A 23,669-nucleotide genomic window follows, 5' to 3' on the forward strand; every position below is an offset into this window, starting at 1 on the left:
CCTCACTACCTCTCTTCACTGTTGTCCTTCTCGGCTCCTTTCTTCAACCCAGTTATCTTCCATCACTTATTTCTTCATTTCCTTCCTTCACTTCCCCTTATCTCGCACCTACACCCCCTCCTCATAATTCTCCTTTTCTCCCTCTCCTCTCCTCTCTTTCCTCACCACTTCCTCCCCTCACTTCCCATTTTCTCTCCTTTCCTTCTCCTCCTCCTCCTCCTCCTCCTCCCACTCCTTTCTCACCACCTCTTCCCTCATGTCCTCCTGTTCTGCCCCCTTCCTTCCCTTCTACACTCCCTCCTTCTCTCCCTCCCTCCTTCCCTCACCTCTTCCTTCTTCCCTCCCTCCCTCCCTGCCTCCCACCGCATGGCCGTGTACAAAGGCTAGTGTCTAATGTCTGTCTCTCGCCCCGTGCAGCCCAGATTACGGAAGAGACCAAGGCACTTCCTCCATCTTCGTATCCAGAGAACGGTGAGTCGAGGTGTGCTAGTAGTCGTAGTAGTAGTAGTAGTAGTAGTGGTAGTTGTCGTAGTAGTAGTGATTGTGGTGATCATGTATACAATAGTGGTAGTGATAGTAAAAGTATAGTGGAAATATTGTTTTTGTGTGTTTAGTAATGTTTTTTGCACTAATAAAGTAGATAATGTTTATTGTACCACTGTCATTGTCACCACCACTGTCATTGTCACCACCACTGTCATTGTCAACACCACTGTCATTGTCAACACCACCATCATTACCAACACCACTGCCATTACCAACACCATTATCATTGCCAACATCCTGAGGTGTACAAGGATGAACAGGGGGAGATTATTATGGGCCGTTAGTGGCTGTTTGGTCTACGAGGTGGAGTCTGGGGGTGCAGTGAAGAGCCCAAGGAGAGGTCGGGTCGGTGGCGCGAGTGAAAGAAGTCTCTCAGTTAGTTTGTTAGTTTGATAGGTACGTAGGCAGTTAGTTAGATAGTTAGTTAGATAGATAGTTAGATAGATAGATAGATAGTATGTTTTTTGTTAGTTAATTAGATAGATACTGTAGATAGGTAGATAATGTGTTTTTTGTTAGATAGATTGATAGAGAGTTTGTTTTTGTTAGCTTGTTAATTAGTTTTGTTTGTTTAAGGAGTTTGTTAATTGATTAGTTTGTTTGTTAGTTATTTAATTAGTCTTGTTTAATTAAGTCAGTGAAGTCTCAGTCAGCCTATTGCAGTCTAGTCACTAAGTCAGTCAGTCAGTCAGTTAGTTAACCAAAGCAGTATAGTCCGTTAGTCAAGTTATCCAGTCAGTTAATCCAGCCCAGTCAGTGAATCAATCTAACTCAATCAGTCTCGTACAATCAGTTGAGTAAATCAGTCAGCCATTCAATCCAGTCAAATCCACTCTAGGCCACCCCAGCCCAGTCAGTCAATCAATACAATCAACCAATTCAATCAGTCCATTCAGTCAGTTAGTCAGTCAAGGTAGACACACACACACACGCACACACACTAACACCACCCCACCGCGACTCTATTTAAGTTACTCTGGGAATACCTTTTACGCATATAGTGAATCCCACGATAAGATAACAGCCGATAACACAACGATAACAGAGAGATAGAGTAGTGACGCGTTATCATGGGGTGTTATTTTTTCACATTCCTTTCGTTTGTTATCTCCTTGACCTCTTTAGTACAATGCTAACCAAATCCTCCCTCACCCTACAGTCTGCTTCCTGCTCTCTCTCTCTCTCTACCTCATCTTTCCCTCTCCCCTGCCTCCCATTCTCCTCCTCCTCATTGAGTGCAGAGAATGAGTCCATTGTTGGTGGTTTTAATAATTTTTTTCAGTACGATAGCTTAATTTTCTTGAGTATGGCGTTTTAATAATCTTGAGTACGATGTTTTACCCCCCGAGTACGATGCCATAACCCCAATTTGGGTATTATGTCTTAACCCCCTTGAGTACAATGTCTTAACCCCTTGAGTACAATGTCTTAACCCCTTGAGTACAATGTGTTAAGCTCTTAATCCCTTGAGTATAATGTCTTAACCCCTTAAGTACAATGTCATAACCTCTTAACCCCTTGAGTTCGATGACATACTCTCGAGTACAATGTTGATGTACTCACATACTTTAAATCATCTTACTCAAGGGTTAATCTAATCATAGAAAAAATGATTAGGGAAAAGTATATTAATTTTTATTTATTTATTTATTTTTTTCAATTCTTTGGATGTTTTACCGATAAAACACACACACAAGGTCATTTGAAAAGACTTCCCCTTACTTGAGTCAGTATGTAAACAATAACAATAGGTACATAGGGGGCGCTGAGGTTGTCTTACAGGCTAGTTGACATATAACTGACAGGTATGGCTGTTATATGGCTGACAGGTGTGACTGATATATAGCTGACAGGTGTGACTGATATATGGCTGACAGGTGTGACTGATATGTGGCTGACAGGTGTGATTGATATGACTGACAGGTGTGACTGATATATGGCTGACAGGTGTGACTGATATATGGCTGACAGGTGTGATTGATATGACTGACAGGTGTGACTGATATATGGCTGACAGGTGTGACTGATATATGGCTGACAGGTGTGACTGATATATGGCTGACAGGTGTGACTGATATGTGGCTGACAGGTGTGATTGATATGACTGACAGGTGTGACTGATATATGGCTGACAGGTGTGACTGATATATGGCTGACAGGTGTGATTGATATGACTGACAGGTGTGACTGATATATGGCTGACAGGTGTGACTGATATATGGCTGACAGGTGTGACTGATATATGGCTGACAGGTGTGACTGATATGTGGCTGACAGGTGTGATTGATATGACTGACAGGTGTGACTGATATATGGCTGACAGGTGTGACTGATATATGGCTGACAGGTGTGACTGATATGACTGACAGGTGTGACTGATGACTGATATATAGCTGACAGGTGTGACTGATATATGGCTGACAGGTGTGACTGATATATGGCTGACAGGTGTGACTGATATAGGACTGACAGGTGTGACTGATATATGGCTGACAGGTGTGACTGATATATGGCTGACAGGTGTGACTGATATATGGCTGACAGGTGTGACTGATATATATTGACAGGTGTGATTGATATGATTGACAGGTGTGACTGATATATAGCTGACAGGTGTGACTGATATATGGCTGACAGGTGTGACTGATATATGGCTGACAGGTGTGACTGATATATAGCTGACAGGTGTGACTGATATATGGCTGACAGGACTGACTGATATGACTGACAGGTGTGACTGATATATAGCTGACAGGTGTGACTGATATAGGACTGACAGGTGTGACTGATATATGGCTGACAGGTGTGACTGATATATGGCTGACAGGTGTCACTGATGTATGATTGACAGGTGTGACCGATGTATGGCTGACATGTGAGTGATATATGGCTGACAGGTATGACTGACATTTGATTGACGTATGGCTGACAGGTATAACCGACAGGTATTACTGACATATGACTGACAGGCGTGATATATGACTGACAGATGTAACTGACAGAAGTGGCTGACATATGACTGACAGGTGTGATATATGACTGACATATGACTGATAGATGTGGCTGATATATGGCTGACTGGCAGGTATGACTGACATATGACTGACAGAAGTTGCTGACATAGACTGAAAATATGAATGTCAGATGAAATATAAAAATATTGTCATTCTATTTATTTATTATTTTTCTTATTTTTGTTTGTAAATTGTCCTTGTTTATGTATAATACTTGTTTCTTATTTGCTTATTAATCCCTGCTACCATTTACACGAGAGTTGATTATAAGAATTAATGTCTGTCTGTCTGTGTCTGTCTGTCTGTCTGTTTGTCTGTCCGTTCTCCGATTTTCGCTGCATCTCATAATTATTACATGATGTGTACATAGTATTACACATGTGTACATACATAATAGTAACCGCGTGTATGTAATATTAAATTTGTGCACGTAATAATATTAATAGTGTGTACGTATTATCATGTAAGTAAGATTAAGCAAATGTACGTATATTATGTACGTAATATTAATCACCTGTATGTAATTAAATCTACCTATTTTCAATTAGCATGAAAGGCACTAACTGGACTAATTGTAGAAGCTTGTAATAATTAGTGTGTTTATATATGTACATTGATATTATAGATATGTATATACATGTTAAAATAACCATTGTTGACCTCTCGTCTTACTTGTTTATATCTGACCTTTGACCTGAAACTACTACTGGTAATTGAAGTGTTTGTAGATGTGGTTTTATTTGGTAGGAGAACAATTTTTACCTGTGATTGTTTTTATATTCGTTCTGCCTATCTCTTCTTGTTCACTCTTCACTGTTTTTATCTTTTGTTTTTCCTCTTTATTTTTTCTGTCTCACTCTGCTACCCCTCCCCCTCCTCCATTTCTCTTTCTCCGTCTGTCTTTTTATTTCGCTTACTCTGTCGCCCTCCTCTCTATCTGTCTCTCTCTTTTTATTTCTCTCTCTGTCCCATCTGTCTGTCTGTTTCTCTCTCTTTCCCATCTGTCTCTCTCTGTCTGTCTCTTTATTTCTCTTATTCTGTCGCCCTCCTCTCTATCTGTCTCTCTCTGTCCCATCTGTCTGTCTGTTTCTCTCTCTTCCCCATCTGTCTCTCTCTATCTGTCTCTTTATTTCTCTTATTCTGTCGCCCTCCTCTCTATCTGTCTTTCTCTCTTTATTTCTCTCTCTCTGTTCCATCTGTCTGTCTGTTTCTCTCTCTTCCCCATCTGTCTCTCTCTGTCTGTCTCTTTATTTCTCTTACTCTGTCGCCCTCCTCTCTATCTGTCTCTCTCTTTTTATTTCTCTCTCTGTCCCATCTGTCTGTCTGTTTCTCTCTCTTTCCCATCTGTCTCTCTCTGTCTGTCTCTTTATTTCTCTTACTCTGTCGCCCTCCTCTCTATCTGTCTCTCTTTATTTCTCTCTCTCTGTTCCATCTGTCTGTCTGTTTGTCTCTCTTTTTTCTTTCTCTCTCTCTCTCTCAGCGTGTGTTACAGTGTTAAATTGCACCTGTCAGGAATGTTATCACCAGGGGTACATCTCACCTTTGTGGTCTGTTAATAATAAACTGGACACGTGTGTGACCTTTTGACCCGTGTCAGTCATTTTTTTTGCCTGTTTGACCTCTGACCTCTTGTCATTATTTTATGCCAGTGTTGTTGTTCCCTCGTATATGACCTTTATATTGACCTTTTTGTATAAACGTGTTTGAACTGTGTTTGTTACGTGTATTATACCGGGTGTTCGAGTCACATGGTGTAAATTGCTACTCTGCTAAAAGTGAATAATCCCATGGTGTGTGACCTTTGACCTATTTGTGTTTGACCCCACAGCGGGATGACCTAGAACACCACGTGGACTGCAATGTGGTGTGCCAGGACAATTCGCGTGACCCCGTGTGCGGCACTAATGGCCAAACCTTTGACAGCATATGTGACCTCGATCGTGACATTTGTAGAAAGGTCAAGGTGAGCCTCAAGCACCGGGGCGAGTGTTCCTGTAAGTATGACCTTGTTTCTGTTGTCCACGTAAAAAAACAGTAGTAGTTGTAGTCAGTAGCAGTAGTAGTAAGTAGCAGTAAGTAGCAGTAGGAGTAAGTAGTAGTAAGTAGCAACAGTAGTAGTAGTAGGGTGGCTTTAAGGGGAGGTTGGAGGCCACGTTAAAAAATGAGTAGTAGTAGTAAATAATAGTAGTAGTAGTAATAGTCGTAGTAGTGGTAATAGTCGTAGTAGTGTGAGTTGTATTATCGTAAGTTATATAAGAAGTTGTAGTATCTTTAAATATGATTGTTGTAGTTGTAGTATTATTAGTTGTAATTTTAGTTGTTGTAGTGATTAAAGATGTAGTGTTAGTTGTAAATATTGTTGTTTTTGTTGTAGAAACTGAAGTAGTAATAGTTTTGAGCGTAATTTTGGTCGTTCTTTTAGTAATAGTTGTAGGAGTAGTTGTTGTATTATTAGTTGTTGTAGGTGTTGTAGTTGTAGCGATTGTTGCATGTATTTACGTATAAGCATTATAATTATTGTTGTTGTATTCTATATTATATGATTGATTAACCAGAATTATGTTTTCTAGGAAAAAAATGTGAAGGTTAGTGATTTTGTTCCTCCTGGGAAAAAAAAATAACGTCGATAGTGTGACGCGGTGACCTTGTTCGTCCTGGGTAAGGGAAAGATATTGTCTGGTGAGGATCAATAGTGTCGCATTTCGTCCTGGGATGATAATAACACAATGTTCACTATCATCAGCGACCTTGTTCATCCTAGAGTATAAATGAATAGTAAACGTACCTGTATGTAAGCGGTCTTATTCTTCCTAGGTTAAAAATAACGTTTAATGTTATTGATTCACGCCGACTTTGTTCGACCTCGGATAAAATATTGGCTAGGTAGACGTCAGTAGTGTTCTTATTCGCCATGGGATAACTATATTAGCAGGGAATAAGTATTTTTGTTCGTCATAGGAAAAATAGCAGTAATTCATAGCGATCTTGTTCGTCCTAGGGAAAAAATATCACTATTGCAGTATATTGCCAAGCTTGTATCGGTGCGTGCAAGTTGCAGAGCTTGTTGATGTTGCACGCCACACATGAGCCACGTTCACACGGGTCATCGCTGCTTGACGCTCTCACAACAAACACCTCGTGTGCCTCCTGCTGTGTCACTCAGGGTGTAGCACATTAGGTGTAGTCGGCGCTTAGTTACGGATTGTAGAACGCTTTGAAGTACAATAGGTTAAGTGTATCGGGATGTAGATTGCTGTTAAATACAATAGGTTAGGAGGCTGTAAAGTGCTGTTAAAATACATTAGGAGTGCAGTAAGGTCTCAAGCTGTAAATTACTGTAGACTACACTAGAGTCACTGTTATAGACTGTATAAATCTATTACAAATACATTATGGTTTACCGGCTGTGGAAACTTAATGTAGTAAATGAGGAAAAATACAGTAGGACAAAATTAACAAGGTGTAGTATGATGGCAAGGCGAGTTTATTAACGTTTATGAGTGGATGTAAAGTGTACTCGCTGGGGTCATGTACACGCTGGGGTCATGTACTCGCTGGGGTCATGTACTCGCTGGGGTCATGTCATGTGCACGCTGGGGTCATGTACAAGCTGGGGTCGTTACATGGGGTCATGCGTTAGGGGTCATGTACACACGCTGGGGTCATGTACATGCTGGGGTCATGTACACGCTGGGGTCATTTACACGCTGGGGTCATGTACACGCTGGGGTCATGTACAAGCTGGGGTCATGTACAAGCTGGGTCATGTACAGGCTGGGGTCATGTACATGCTGGGGTCATGTACACACTGGGGTGACTGCATGCCAAGGCCTCAGTGTTAATGGTTAGATGAAGTTAGGTCAGCTGGGGGACTTTTAGGAGTGTGTGTGTGTGTGTGTGTGTGTGTGTGATAATAATAATAATAATAATAATAATAATAATAATAATAATAATAATAATAATAATAATAATAATGATAAACGGTTTATTAATAGAGTTGCAGCCCGTGGCTGAAAATATGCGGACTTACATTTGATTTAGACATAATGATATAATATGCGTTGAATACATTTACAGGGCTGTACAGTACATAAATCAGGAGTTGTTTATTATTTTAACAAAGATGGGATGGTGCTATTCTTATATCTATCGGTGCGGGCTCTTATGGGCTGAATTTTGTTGTAGTGGCGGACTGCGCGAGGTGGGTGGGGGGCTGTCGGTGGCAGGAGGTGGCGATGACGAGGGTGGTGCATTAGTTGGCTGCCAAACCTTTCCAGTGCTGGTGGTGGAGATCACTGAGGGATGGCATTTCCAGGGTGGAGAGAGCATTGATGTAGCTGGAGTATTCTGCACCAAGCATGATTCTGCAGGCCCTTTTCTGTACCTTTTCTAGCCGACGTTGTTGGGTGGAGTTGAGAGAAGACTACCAGGCTGGTGACGCATACATTAGTTTGGGGAGAATAAAGGCTTTGTAGATAGCCCTCAGCTCTGGCGTGGGTGTCCCGAGAGAGAGAGAGAGAGAGAGTGTGCGTGCATTAGTGAGTGGGTGGGTCACGTCTGCACAGCCGTCCTTTTTTTTTGTAGAGAAAGGAGGGTGTGAAAGAAGATTGGAGGTGAGGGAAGGAAGTTATAGTTCGGAAATTGAAGAAATTTAGGAGGAGGTAAGAGAGGGCGGGCTGACCTCCTAGCTAAGCTAATAGTGTGTTAGGGTTGTGTAATGGGTTAGTTATTGTCTGTCGGTACAGGCACTAAACAGCCTACCCTATCCCATACATGGGTGTTTTAAGGGCCTTATTTCATTTCCGCCGACCCTACTGGCGGATGTTAGTCTAGGGAGGTTGTCTATTGCCTGGCCGTGTAGATCGGGGAGACGAAGAATATGGATAAATTCTCGACGAAGGAAGGGAAAAAAACGATGATAAGTAGAATGTAGGTAAGTGAAGGGAAGGAAGGAGGGAGGGAGGGAGGGAGGTGAAGTATGGACGAGGGAGAAAGGGCAGGAGGGAGACGGAGGTAAGGGAGGAAGGAAGGAGGAAGGGAGACGGAGTTAGGCGGGAGGAAAGGAGGGAAATGGGAAAGGGAGTGAGAGCTCTTCAATAAGGGAAGGAACTCGTAAAAATATTGTGAAAGCGAAAGATTTTCTTCCTCTTCCTCTTTTTTTTCTTCACGTAAAGACTACTGTAGACACCCCAGCTTATTTCATTTGAAGACTTAACTTAACCTAACCCAACTCAATCTAATTCAGCTTAATCTAACTCAGCTTAATCTAACTCAGCTTAAGCCTCCAGGTAGCGTTAGGGTGGTTAATCCTCAGTTAAAATAAGCTTGGGTGATTAATTTTCAAGTAATCATTAATTTAAGTACAAAGTTGTTAATTACTTGGGGATCCTTGGAGTGTGTGTGTACATACATACGTACGTACTTTACTTACTTACTTACTTACTTACTTACTTACATACATACATACATACATACATACATACATACATACATACATACATACTGTACATACATACATACATTCGATTTTAATGTCACCTGTACACATAGAAACCCTGTTAATGTCTTCTATGCACACACACACACACACACAGTCAATATCGTGCCACCTTTGAGCCCCTAAAATGACCTCTCAACCCTTCCAATTACCTGGGGGAGTTATGGTGAGTCACATAGCGTTACCTGGAGGTGCACCGCGTTCCAGGTATCCAGGTAACGTCACGACCCACCAGCCACAAACTTGCAGGGGGTCTGGTGGACGGGGGAGGGAGGAAGGGGGGGGTGGGGAGGAGGCTGACGAGTGAGGGAAGGGGGGTGGAGGAAGGATGGAAGGGCGAGGGAGGATAGAGGGAGGAAGGGTGAGGAGGAGGAGGAGGCTGGCTTGGAGTAAGGGAGGGTAGAGGGTTGGTGGGTGGGGGAGGGAAGGGAGAGGGAAGGAGTCTGCCGGGTGAGGGAGGGAAGTAGGGAGGGATGAGAGTCGTAAATAATAGCAAGTGCCTGACATTCGTTCCTCAGCTCACCTTCTTTACCTGTGACTCACTCCCTGTGGCTGGATACTTGGACTGAATCACCGGTGGATAAATTTCCCACCGGACAAAAATATCCTCAGAACAAACTTTTTAAACACCAAACAGATTTTCAACTGGACAAAAAATCTTACCGGAAGATAAGTATTCTTTCTCTGGACAAAATCACACCAGCTGACAAATTTGCCGGACAGAATCCTACCACCGGGTAAATATATTTTCCCAATGGAGAGAATCCGTAAAATAATAAATAATTAAGTACATACATTATTTCCATCTTCACCAGCTGTAGTTCCGGTTAGGTAAGGTTAGGTTAGCATTGGTAAAATTAGGTTAAATAAGGTTAGGTTGAATTAGGTTAGCTTTTTGTTGTTAGGTTGAGTTAGGTTAGCTTTTTTTTGTTAGGTTGGGTTAGGTTCGGTTCAGTAGGTTAGGTTAGGTTAGATAAATTATATATTGTTGTTTTTGTTGCTGTAGTTGTTAATATTTCTCTATAACCCCTTCCTCCTCATATGGTCAACTCTTCCATATATCTACTTTCCCCTCCCCTCTACCCTTCCATATCCACCCCCCCATGTAACCACCTCACCTCACCCCCACCTCTTCTCTCCCTCTCTCACATATCAACCTTACCTCTCTACATTTCCCCCCCCTCCCTTCCCTTTCTCTGATCCTTATCTCATATCGTTCCTCTCTGCCTACAGTGGCGGAGAAGTGCCTGGACGAGCGAAGAGCGAAGCAGGAGCAGCTAGCCAACGGAGAAAGCGTGTACGTGCCCACCTGCTTGGCTGATGGGTCGTATGCCGCGGTGCAGTGTCATAATTTCACGTCGTACTGTTGGTGCTCGAGGTTGGACGGCAAGCCTATCCCTCAGACTATCCAGAAGGAGAGATCGCCCCAGTGTGTTGGTGAGTGTGTTGGTGGAGTGTCCTGGGGTGTGTTGGGGAAGTGTGATGGGGGAAGTGTGATGGGGGAGAGTGTGTTGGGGTATGTGGCCTGGGGATTTTGAAGGGGAGTGATGGGGAGTGTGTTGGGGAGTGAAAGGGGAGTGTGTTGGGTGTGTTGGGGAGTGAAAGGGGAGTGTGTTGGAAAGTGATGGAGATGTGGCCTGGGGAGTGTAGGTGGTGTGTGTTGGGGGATGTGGTCTGGGGATTGTCCTAGGGAGTGAAGAGGGAGTGTGTTTTGGGAAGTGTGTTGTGGTGTGGCCTGGGGAGTGTAGATGAGTGTCTTGGGAAGTGTGTGTGTGTGTGTGTGTGTGTGTGTGTGTGTGTGTGTGTGTGTGTGTGTGTGGTAATGTATCATGGGTGTAAGGTAAGTGATATTAGGAAATCAGTATATCATGAGGATTAGGGAAGAGTGTCAGGGATTAGGGAACGTATACTTGTGTGACCTCCTCTCCCCCCCCCCTCCTCAAGTGGTATATTTGAGAGAGAGAGAGAGAGAGAGATTATTAAACCATATATAGTAATATTTCCAATAATTACATAACTTGAAAGGTGAAAAAAAAATAGTTCCCTTAATATTGATTTAGAAAGTAACTGCTTTGTTTGGATAATTCAACACCACTTAATACTTACTTATGAACCCTTAACCTTGTACTTATACGATACACTTAAAAAAAAAAATTTAATTTGTTTTATTGTGTTTGTTTGTGTACTTAAAAAAAAAACATTGGCAATGATATGATCTTGTTGGAGTGTACTTTAGAGTGTACTTAACCTAGATAGAAGAGTGTTTTAGCTTTCTTAAAAAAAGTGTCTTGGCCTTAGATATGATTTTCAAGGATATAATGTTTGTTTGTTTGTTGTTTCATGATTGACTAACCATCCTAATTACAGTGAGTTTTTTTGTTTCCCCCCTTTTTTTTTGTTTACCTTCCCTTTTCCTGCCCCCCTTTTTTTTATCCTTGTTCTTGTTTGTTTCTTAATCTTTTTCATTCTTTTTCTTTCTTTGTATTTACTGTATTCTCTTTTACTCTTTTCTTTCATTTCTTCGTCGTTTTCTTTGGCTGCTGTTGGTTCTTCATCCTTGTTCTGTTTTCCTTCCTTCCTTCCCTCCCCCCTTCCTCCACTCTTCTAATCCATTACATCTTCCGCTTTCCCTCCCTCATCTCTCATTCCTCTCTTCTTTCTTTCCTTCATCTCTTTTGCCTCTCCTTTCCATACCCCATCTCTTCTCATCTTCTTCTCCTCCTTACCTCTGCTCTTTCTCTTCCCTTCCTTTATCCTGCTCCCGTCTTGTCTCTCTCTTCTCTCTCCACCCTAAATCTTCTTACTCCTACTCCTCCTCTTCTTGTTTCTCCCATTACTTCCTTCTCCTCCTCTTTCTATACATCCTTCCCATTTCTCCTTCTCCTCCTCCTTCTCCTCCTTCTTTACCTCCCCCCCCCACTACCTACATCATCTACCCTCCTCCTCTTCCTCCTCCCACCAACAACCTCCCATCCCCCTTACCTCCTTCACCCTCTTCCCTACTACAAAACAACCTCCATCCCTACCACCCCATTTTCCCCAGAAGATCGGACGAGCCCCCCAGCGCCGGAGTCACCCCCACAAGGCAAGTGGACCGGGGTAGTTGGTGAGGAGCCGGGGGTACAGGCAGTTCAAACACTCATGTCCCTCTCGACCGCCAAAGCCAGCACAGCACGCCCTCGCCCACGCCCGCCCCAACCTGGCCCCAGTGCGTCTCTACCCCTCTTGACCGTGCGTCGTGTCTCCCCCTCCCTCTTCAGTATATATATATAAATACATATATATATATATATATATATATATATATATATATATATATATATATATATATATATATATATATATATATATATATATATATATATATATATTCACAATCACCACCACCGCACCCAAAGATCTCTGTCTCTTTCTCTGTCTTTCTATCTTTGTCTCTTCTTCTTATATATATCTCTCTCTCTATCACTCTCTCTCTTTCTCACCTTGTAGCACTTGATAGTCTTACTGCATCTAAGATCTCTCTCTCTCTCTCTCTCTCTCTGTAACACTATCGTCTCACCGCACCCTATATATCACTAGCACTGTCTCACTGGCACTCTTTATGTTACTAGCACTGTCTCACTGGCACTATGTATGTCTCACCGGCACTATATATGTCTCACCGGCACTACCTATGTCTAACTTGTATTCTTTGTTTCACTGGCACTACCTATGTCTCACTGGCACTATCTGTGTGTGTCACTCTCTTACTGGCACTATTTCTCACGGACACTCTTTTACTTAACACACACTCACTGTTGGAGAGCATCACAACACCATCAGTGTTATTTTTCATAATTGTTTCTCAAAAGCATCTGATGTGCTGTACATTCTTGATACTGTCTTTGTCTGTCTGTCTGCTTGTGTGTTTCGTTCTTCGTCTGTCTGCAGTTCATCATTTCACTATTTTCTTTCTCTCAGTGTCTCTCTTTCCCCGAATTTTTGTTTTTCTTCCCATCTTCTCTCTTTCAATCTATTGTCTCTACAGGAAAAACATTCTCTCTCTCTCTTTCTGTCTCTCCTTTCTCTCTCCCTCTGACACAACACAGGTTTGCTCTCCCTCTCGCTGCATGCTGCCTGTCACACGGCACTTGTTGTCAACTTGCGAATGAAAACAAGTAGATTGAGATGATGTAGTGCCGCACGTCAGCTGAACTTGGCCCGTTCTCGTCACCACCAAAGAAAACGAAGCTTGTCGACCGATAACCATTTTCTATGACAGCTACCCCCCTCCCCCTCCACCCCCCCCCTCTCTAGCAGCCTCATGATTGGCCAAGTAGTGTAGATGTGAGCGGAGCCAAGGACAGCTAGGTAGATGTAATGTGCATTGTGATTGGCTACGAAGTACTGGTAGGCGGAGTCTAGCACCGCTTGTTGCTGACGTGTGTGCATCGTGATTGGCTGTGGTTTCTTGATGGGCGGAGCTAAAGACGGCTCATGTCAACACAAGAGTGTATTGTATTTTACGTTTGCATGATAAAATACAGTGTCATCAAAAACGAATACCCAGATTTTAATATACAACCCTCTAGAAATCCGGGTATTCTTTTTTGGATCACCCTGTCTATAAAACACGAAAAATATTGTTACAGGTTATAAAGAAAAGCAAAAGGATTAATTATTCTAGATTTTACCTCTGCATTGAATTTTAAATTTTTTTTTTTTTGTAATGAATGACGAGAATATTGATAAAAGATGATGAAGAAAACAAACTATTGATCTTTGTTAAATTTGGTCTTGTTTTCGTCCAGGAGTCTGTGAGGTGGTAAAGTTTCTGTGATGGCTTAGGGAAGGAAACAGTGGAGGAAGATGGAAAGGGCGCCCCGCCTGTAGGAGGAGGAGGAGAGAAAGGAATAGGAAGATGAGGGAGAAGAAGAGAAGTGGATGCTAAGGCGAAGAAGAGGGAAAAGGAAATAAGGAGAGGGAGGGTTGAGATAGAGTAGAATATAATTGGAAGGAGAATGGGAAGGAAGGGAAATATATGAGAAGAATCAAAAGAGAAAATAAGTAGAGGAGAAGAGGGAATAAAAGGAGAAAACAGGATCAAGAGGAAAGAAAAGGCAGTAGGTTTTGCTAAGGTCCAAAGAGTTTTAAGAATAAGTTAGATATTTGTCAAGTGAAGGAAGGTTAGGTTAATGTTAAGTTAGGGTTAGGTTAGGTTAAGTTAACTTAACTTAACTTAGTTTGGGTTAGGTTAGATTATGTTGAGGATAAATCATGGTATAGGTTAGGGTAGCGTTTGGGTGTTTAATCATGAGGCGAAATAAGCAGGTTTGGGGGGAGGGGGAGGGGAACTTTCCTGTGATTCCAGGATTCGACTATTAGGCAAAATGGAAGTGAGGCGTATCTTCTTCACTTGTTTCTGCCCACACAACAGTACCTGGATGATAAACCCATTGACGGAACGTGTCTTTAAGCAGTGAGGGATAAGGGGCTATAGCTAGATTAAAGATTAGCTAGTGCAGGTGTCGAGATGTCCGAGTTCTTGGACTTATAATACCCTGTTACCTCATGGCCTCACAGACTTGTTAACTCAGGTGTGTGGTTGTTGTGACGGCGGCAGTGGTCATGGTTCCTGGGTGGTGGTCATCCTGTAAGACGAGGCCCGGTTATGGTGTTGCCTCGAAGGATGTTTTGTGTTTTAAGAATATCGAAATTTACTTAAAAAAAGTATATATAATTTTTTTGTAATTTAAATTTCATCAGGCAAAAAAATATGGAGGAAAAACTTGATCAATTTACTTTTTTATTTATTTGTTGATGTGTGTTTGTTTGACTGTTTGTGTGTTAATTGTTTGCTTTTAGTTGTGCTTTTTTATGTTTGTCTATACTTCTTGTTTACACTATGCTTCTAAGTGATCGTTTGCTTTATGTGTTTACCTCATGTTGTTTTGCTTGTATTGGTGTATTTGTTTTTTTTACTCGTTTTGTTTTTTGTGTTTGTTTGTTTGTTTGTTTATTTGGTGTTTGTGCTTGTGTTAGTTATCCTGCACCTGCATGTTTAACTGTAGTTTAATAGCTTAGATAATTAGTTAGCTGCATGTGTTTGTTGTTTCTGCTTGAGTGTGTCTGTGTGTGTGTCTGTATGTGTATTAGTGAAACATGTCTTTGTGTTTCATTGGTCAGAAGTTGTTACTGTGGTTGATGTTTTAAAGTATTGACTGTTTCACTGGTTAAATGGTGTTTCAGTCGTTAAATGGTGTTTCGATCGTTAAATGGTGTTTCGTTCGTTAAATGGTGTTTCACTGGTTAAATGGTGTTTCAGTCGTTAAATGGTGTTTCACTGGTTAAATGGTGTTTCGATCGTTAAATGGTGTTTCACTGGTTAAATGGTGTTTCGTTCGTTAAATGGTGTTTCGTTCGTTAAATGGTGTTTCAGTCGTTAAATGGTGTTTTGATCGTTAAATGGTGTTTCAATCGTTAAATGGTGTTTCAGTCGTTAAATGGTGTTTTGATCGTTAAATGGTGTTTCAATCGTTAAATGGTGTTTCAGTCGTTAAATGGTGTTTCAATCGTTAAATGGTGTTTCAGTCGTTAAATGGTGTTTCAATTGTTAAATGGTGTTTCGTTCGTTAAATGGTGTTTCGTTCGTTAAATGGTGTTTCGATCGTTAAATGGTGTTTCAATCGTTAAATGGTGTTTCGATCGTTAAATGGTGTTTCGATCGTTGAATGGTGTTTCAATCGTTAAATGGTGTTTCGATCGTTAAATGGTGTTTCGATCGTTAAATGGTGTTTCAATCGTTAAATGGTGTTTCAGTCGTTAAATGGTGTTTCGATCGTTAAATGGTGTTTCAATCGTTAAATGGTGTTTTGTTCGTTAAATGGTGTTTCGTTAAATGGTGTTTCGATCGTTAAATGGTGTTTCGTTAGATGGTGTTTCGATCGTTAAATGGTGTTTCGTTAAATGGTGTTTCGTTTGTTAAATGGTGTTTCGTTCGTTAAATGGTATTTCGTTCGTTAAATGGTGTTTCGTTCGTTAAATGGTGTTTCGTTCGTTAAATGGTGTTTCAATCGTTAAATGGCGTTTCAATCGTTAAATGGCGTTTCAGTCGTTAAATGGTGTTTCAATCGTTAAATGGTGTTTCGATCGTTAAATGGTGTTTTCGTTAAATGGTGTTTCAATCGTTAAATGGTGTTTCAATCGTTAAATGGTGTTTTCATTAAATGGTGTTTCAATCGTTAAAATGGTGTTTCGTTAAATGGTGTTTCAATCGTTAAATGGTGTTTCAATCGTTAAATGGTGTTTCGTTTGGTGTTTCGTTAAATGGTGTTTCAATCGTTAAATGGTGTTTCGTTAAATGGTGTTTCGTTAAATCGTTAAATGGTGTTTCGTTAAATGGTGTTTCGTCGTTAAAATCGTTAAATGGTGTTTCGATCGTTAAATGGTGTGGTGTTTCGTTTGTTAAATGGTGTTTCGTTAAATGGTGTTTTCGTTAAATGGTGTTTCGTTCGTTAAATGGTATTTCGTTCGTTAAATGGTGTTTCGTTCGTTAAATGGTGTTTCGTTAAATGGTGTTTCGTTAAATGGTGTCGTTCGTTAAATCGTTAAATGGTGTTTCGTTCGTTTCAATCGTTAAATGGGCGTTTCAGTCGTTAAATGGTGTTTCAATCGTTAAATGGTGTTTCAACCATTAAATGGCGTTTCAGTCGTTAAATGGTGTTTCAGTCGTTAAATGGTGTTTCAATCGTTAAATGGTGTTTCAATCGTTAAATGGTGTTTCAATCATTAAATGGTGTTTCAATCGTTAAATGGTGTTTTGATCGTTAAATGGTGTTTCAATCGTTAAATGGTGTTTCAATCGTTAAATGGTGTTTCAATCGTTAAATGGTGTTTCAATCGTTAAATGGTGTTTCAGTCGTTAAATGGTGTTTCAGTCGTTAAATGGTGTTTCAATCGTTAAATGGTGTTTCAGTCGTTAAATGGTGTTTTGATCGTTAAATGGTGTTTCAATCGTTAAATGGTGTTTCAATCGTTAAATGGTGTTTCAATCGTTAAATGGTGTTTCAGTGTTATTATCTGTTGTAGTGACTCTAGCTTATTCATTGTAAGAGCCATTCAGTGTAATATGTTTCAGTGTAATATATCTATTTCATTGTATTAATAGCTGTTTCAGTGGAATATGTTTCAATGTAATAGCTGTTTCGGTTCATAGTTTCAGAGTATTAGCTATTTTCAGTGTGATAGGTGTTTCAATGGTAGTAATAGCTGTTTCAGTATTATGTATGTTTCACTGTCTGTGGCTGTTTCATTGTAATAGCTGTTTCAGTTGTAGGTGGGCGTGAGTTTCAGCAGTTTCAGGCAGCCGTACCCAGGAGACTAACACTAATTCATACAGGAGTCATCATACCAAGGTAACATACAAGGGCATAGAGGCTGTCGACATGTATATACAGTATGTATGTATGTATATATGTACATGTGAATATGTGCTGCGTCTCTTTATAAGTCCAGGTTGGCTTTGGTTGTCGTCATTCTTTTGTCATTATAATCGTCATCAGGGTATTTATCATCATCGTCTTTGTTATTATTATTATTATTATTATTATTTATTTTTTTTTTTTGTTAATATTATTATGAAAATCGATATAATTGTTTATCATCGTCTTCATCATTTAATCAATATAAATTTTTCTTTATCAAATGATTACATATTTCGTAATATATTCGTCAAATTATTTATATATATTTTTTATTTGTTTATCTTATGCTTCCCATCTATCTTAATAATAATCATAATTAAACAGACGCCACCATTGGTTGATAACATGGATGTGGGCGGAGTCGAAAGGAGCCACCCAAACGTCCTTTTGGTTGACGTCGACTGAGTGGGCGGAGCGGTTTGGCGCAAGGGTAAGGCTCCTATTGGCAGAGGTAACCGAGGTGGGATTATGTTATTGGCTGTCTTAGATCTCGGTGGGAGGCTGTTATTGGCTGTCTTAGATCTCGGTGGGAGGCTGCTATTGGCTGGAGGAACTGGCCCGGCTGTGGCTCGGGTCAGCAAGTAAAAGGAGGGGTTTTGTTTTGCTTTGACGAGGGAGATGATGTAAAGTGTGCCTGAATAACCTCCGTGATTTCTCATGTTGCTACGCGGAAGTGAGTGAGTGAGTGAGAGAGAGAGAGAGAGAGAATAAGTTTAGACACAAATAATTACATACAAACCTACATATATACATACATAAATATCCTGTGGTAACACCTTCATCTTCGCTTGTGTTTACATAGTCGAAAGTCCACAAGAGTGAATGGGATTGAAGCGTCGCTCTCACCCATTCATGATTTTAGACAGACAGGAGTCATTCATAATATTGGTGGTCGTAGTAGAAGTGGTGGTAGTAGTGACTCATATTGTAAACAGTATTGGGTTCATTATGTATTCAGTTTTAGAGATCAGTTGTGTGAACAGTATTAGGGGTTCACTCTTAACGTTAACAGGGTAGTAGGGGTTCATTCTTAACGTAAACAGGGTAGTAGGGGTTCATTCTTAACGTAAACAGGGTAGTAGGGGTTCATTCTTAATGTAAACAGGGTAGTAGGGGTTCATTCTTAACGTAAACAGGGTAGTAGGGGTTCATTCTTAACGTAAACAGGGTAGTAGGGGGTTCATTCTTAACGTAAACAGGGTAGTAGGGGTTCATTCTTAACGTAAACAAGGAAGTAAAGGTTCACTCTTAATGTAAACAGTATTAGGGGTTCACCCTTAATGTAAATAGTATTAGAAGTTCATTAATTACGGGAATAGAACTGGAGGGGTTCATTCTTAATATAAACAATACAGGAGGGGTTCATTCTCAATATAAACACATTAGTAGAGGTTTGTTCACTATTTAAATATTACTAAAAAGGGTTCATTTATAAGTAACCACACAGGTAAAGTATTAAAATTAAATGTTGTGTCAATCTATTTACCATACTGTGAGTCTCTCTCTCTCTCTCTCTCTCTCTCTCTCTCTATTAATTTATTCTTTATTTATTTTTATTTCCCTTTGATCTATTCAGCTTTCCTTCCAACCTTTATCCTGTCATGTTGTTTATCTTTCTCTTTCGTCTGTTCTTTGTGATTCTCTCTACCTTTCCATTCGTCCTCCTTTCTACTTTCACATACCGTACTTTAATTACCTGTCTCTCCTACCATCTATCTATCTTTTCCTCCCGTTTGTCATTTTTTCTTCCGTCTCTCTCCTACTTCCTCTTCCTCTTCCTTCCGTTCTGGTTGACCTTCCACCGTCCTTGTGTGGCTGGTGGCTCCGTGACCCTCGTAAGCTAGGTGAGGCGGCTGCTATACCATGGATGACTCATGCCTCAGTGAACCAGGTGAATGGTGATGAACTAGTCGGTATAATATCCAACACCAAAAATGGGTCTGGCCGCTGACTCATTACACTCATACACACACACACACACACACACAACACACACACACACACACACGCACACGCGCGCACACAACACACGTATGCTCTTGCCCTGTCAGTAACCCCCCCTCTCCTACCGGTTAGTGCTTGCCTGATGGAGGGAAGGAAGAAGGGGCGTGGAGGGGGGAGAAGGAGGCAGGCCCTCTTGTCACAGCACCACCCTCTCCCTCTGCCACAGTACCACCCCCTCCCTCTCCCTCTACCACAGCACCACAGCACCACCCCTCCTCCCTCTGCCACATACCACCCCCTCCCTCTACCACAGCACCAACCCTGCCCCCTACCACAACACCACCCCTCCCCTGCCACAGTACCACCCCTCCTCCCTCTACCACAGCACCACCCTCCTCCATCTCACCACAGCACCACCCCTCCCTCTGCCACAGTACCACCCCCCCCCTACCACTACCACAGCCCTCCTCCTCCATCTACCACAGACCACCCCTCCCTCTGCCACACCCCCCCTACAGCACCCCCTCCCTCTACCACAGCACCACCCCTTCCCACAGCACCACCCTTCCCTCCCCACAGCACCACCTCCATCTACCACCAACCACCTCCTCCCTCTACCACAGCACCACCCTCCTCCATCCACTACAGCACCACCCCTCCTCCCTACCACAGCACCACCCCTTCTCCCTCTGCCACAGCATCACCCCTCCTCCCTCTATCCCTCCCCCATCTACCACAGTACCACCCTCCTCCCTCTGCCCAAGCACCACCCTCTCTCTCATACCCCAGCACCACCCCCCTCCTCCCTCTTACACCACCACCCTCTCTCCTCCCTCTACCACAGCACCACAGTAAGGACACGTTAGGTATGATCCACCACCCACACGCTCTCCTTGTTGGGTTCTTACCTGTCTGTCACACTCATCTCGGCCGGACACCTGATACTGTGTGTGTGTGTGTGTGTGTGTGTGTGTGTGTGTGTGTGTGTGTGTGTGTGTGTGTGTGTGTGTGTGTGTGTGCGTGTGCGTGTGTGTGTGTGTGTGTGAACATGGAAGTTTTTATACTAACACAGTATGATTCAGAACTTTCGTAATCCACCTTATTTTATTAGCGAATATTTTACCAGATGAGGAACCAAACAAAAAAAATAGTGAGATATAATTCCACTCTGCTTAGATGTAATATATTTTCTATTCTTTAACCTTGAATGGAATCACCTGAAGATTGGCCCCTCCCTCATATTAATTCACCTGGTGATTAAACACCCTAACTCTTCTTAGGGGAGGGATTATGGGTTAAGATTAGAGAGAGGTTAATCTTAAAGGTGAAATAAGCTGTTTGGGCTTATATTCAGGTGATCCTAAAAATCAATGTTTTATTTTTTGGGGTGAAATAGAATACTCACCAAAGAACTACGTCGGTGGTAGTTCTGGATGTTCAGCTTGTTATTGTTCCCGGGGTTCCAGAGGGCGTTGGTTCACCTCCCTCAGTCTTTGTTCCTCCCGTTCAAACACGTGGTTCTCAACTGTTTGTAAACAATGACTCGACTACCGTAGAGGGGGCGATATATGTGTGTGTGTGTGTGTGTGTGATGAATAAACAAGTTTTTCCGAGGCTTCGAAAATAATTTACATGATTCACCGAGCTCTCCAACACGTGTCAGAGCTACCGCCTGCCTCCCCCTGTCTAAAACACCCGGGAGCCACATTAACGTGTGTAAGCCAGACAGAAACCAGACGTAAACAAACCTCGTCACGATCACAGACATAAACAAAGGCCCGTCCCTTAAACAACATCTTCAAGCACGGCGGCGGGTAAATTATATATATATATATAGTATATATATATATATATATATATATATATATATATATATATATATATATATATATATATATATATATATATATTTATATATATATATATATATATTTATATATATATATATATATATATATATATATATATATATATATATATATATATATATATATAATGTATATATATATATATATATATATATATATATATATATATATATATATATATATATATATATATATATATATATATATATATATATATATATATATAAATCCACAATGAAAACGTGGATAAGATAAATCTTGATAAAATCACACGGGAAAATGAAAACATCGCGAATGTAAACAAATGAATCGTATGGGAGGAAAAAAGTATCGTTAGAGAAGAGATGGCGATATTTATTGTAAAAGAATAGAGGATGAAAAACATTAATTAGGTAAAAATAAACACTTCGCAAATTAAATGAAAAAAAAATCGTACGGTAAAGGAAAATATCCCTTGTGGATAAAACATTAACGAAAGATATAAGGGAGTGTTGTGAGAGTATAAATGACTAGCGAAAATAATAATAAAAAAAACCGCACAGAATGTAAACAAAAGACTCGTATGAGAGAAGAGTTGTCGTTTAAAAATAACAATAGTTTCACAGGCGAATAAACGACGCAAAGAAATAATGAAGATGGAGAAGAAAAGAGGCAAATGGCCACCAAAAAAAAAAAAATCGTACAGGAGAAAAAAAGTATCGTTTGAAAATAAATAAGACGCAGTCCTTTTAGAACACTGCTGCCAGATGCACGATGGTGGTTAACACAATGAGATGAGCATAAGTTGTAAACAGGCGGGGGAAAAATGTTTAAATAAAAGATTAAAAAAGAGCAGAGGAGTGGTTACAGAGGTGCCCGGGCGTGGTCAGACAAAGAGGAGGGGGTAGGGGGCGTGTTGACATGCGCCAGGAACAAAATAAACAGATTTTCCGTGTTTGCTGCCTCCTTGGGTAAGTGCGCGTGGGGAAGGGGTATAATTGGGAAGGAGTGAGGGTAGGAAGGAAGGAAAGAGGTGAGGGCAGGAAGAAGGTGAGGGCAGGAATGAAGAAAGGAGATGAAGGTAGGAAGGAAGAAAGGAAGGAGATGAGGGCAGGAAGAAAGAAAGGAGGGGAGAGTAGGAAGGAAGGAAGGTGAGTAGGAACGAAACGAATGTGGTGAGGGTTGGAAGAAACGAAGGAGGTAAAGGAAGGAACGAAGGTAGGAAGGAGGTGAGAGTAGGAAGAAAGGAAAGTGAGTAGGAAAGGAATGAAAGAGGTGAGGGAAGGAAGGAAGCAAGGAGGGAGGGAGGGAGAGAAATGAGGATGGGTTAGGGGGTAGAAGGTAGTAAAGAGAGAGATGGAGGAAGAGGATAATTGGTGGGGAAGGAGAGAGAGAGAGGAGGAGGGGGGCAGGAGTGGGAAGGATAATGGGTGCAAGTGAAAGGAATGGGAGACGAGAATACGAGGGATAGAATAAGGGAGATAGGAAGGGTGGAAGGGTAGAATGAAGGAGATGGTGAAGCAGGGTGAGGGATAGTACGAGTGACATCAAAATAGCGACGTCATAGTAGTAAGAATGACGTCTGAATAGTAAAGAGTGAGGTTAAAGCAACAGTATGAATGACATCAGTATAGTTTGTGGTCTGCTCAAAAGACTTTTATGAGTCTTATGAGACGTAAATAGTGTGGTCAGCTCACAAGACATTATGAGCTGTGAGAGGTAAATAGTGTGGTCAGCTCACAAGACTGGCTAGGGAGTGTGGCTGTGAGAGAGTGTCCTGTGAAGCGGTTTACTGTAGGTCGTAATTAGTGAGCTGCTTGTTCATGGTGTGTAACTAGGGAGATTTAACGACTCACCGTCTTACGTGTGTGTGTGTGTGTGTGTTTTGGTACGTTAATCTATTTGTTGATATTTGCCGATGTTTTTTTCTTCATGTTTTTGTCTGTTAGTGGGTGTGTATATATATACTGTATGTCTTGGAAACGTGCCTGTGTGTGTGTGTGTGTGTGTGTGTGTGTGTGTGTGTGTGTGTGTGTGTGTGTGTCGTCCTGTTTTAAATAATAACATCCGTCGTGTGTAATAATGTCGACTCAAGTTACGCTGTAGTACACAATCGTATATAAACCTGATTAACTTACGCCTATAAAACCACCTAAATGCATAATACAGTATTAACAGATAAATTCACCACGATTCTGTACGCATTCCAACGCATGACATCATTCGTGCCAAGTCTCTAGTCTCATGCGTTCTTGGTCGGGACATCATTAAACATGGGACGAATTTCCATGCGGCCTTGTGCGTAATCCTGAGCTTGTGAATGTAAATATGCCGACCTCTGGAGGCGTCAAGTGTATGA

The 23,669-nt window shown here is 41.3% G+C and overlaps 1 protein-coding gene across 8 annotated transcripts in view; it reads left to right on the forward strand.

The window, feature by feature from the left end:
- The window catches only part of LOC121862882 (SPARC-related modular calcium-binding protein 2-like), a 142,209-nt gene that overhangs the window by 47,728 nt on the left and 70,812 nt on the right, over window positions 1–23,669 (forward strand). For 3 of the 8 annotated variants that reach the window (XM_042361258.1, XM_042361261.1, XM_042361262.1), the window contains exons 2-5: window positions 418–471; window positions 5,389–5,554; window positions 10,291–10,494; window positions 12,101–12,265. In XM_042361258.1, coding sequence (XP_042217192.1) covers window positions 418–471; window positions 5,389–5,554; window positions 10,291–10,494; window positions 12,101–12,265 — 589 coding nt within the window. The remainder of the gene's footprint in view (window positions 1–417; window positions 472–5,388; window positions 5,555–10,290; window positions 10,495–12,100; window positions 12,266–23,669) is intronic. The other 5 variants (XM_042361264.1, XM_042361259.1, XM_042361265.1 and 2 more) reach the window with 5 other exon arrangements.

Source organism: Homarus americanus, unplaced genomic scaffold (genome assembly GCF_018991925.1).
Source record: "Homarus americanus isolate GMGI-L3 unplaced genomic scaffold, GMGI_Hamer_2.0 scaffold24922, whole genome shotgun sequence".
Lineage (NCBI taxonomy): Eukaryota > Metazoa > Arthropoda > Malacostraca > Decapoda > Nephropidae > Homarus > Homarus americanus.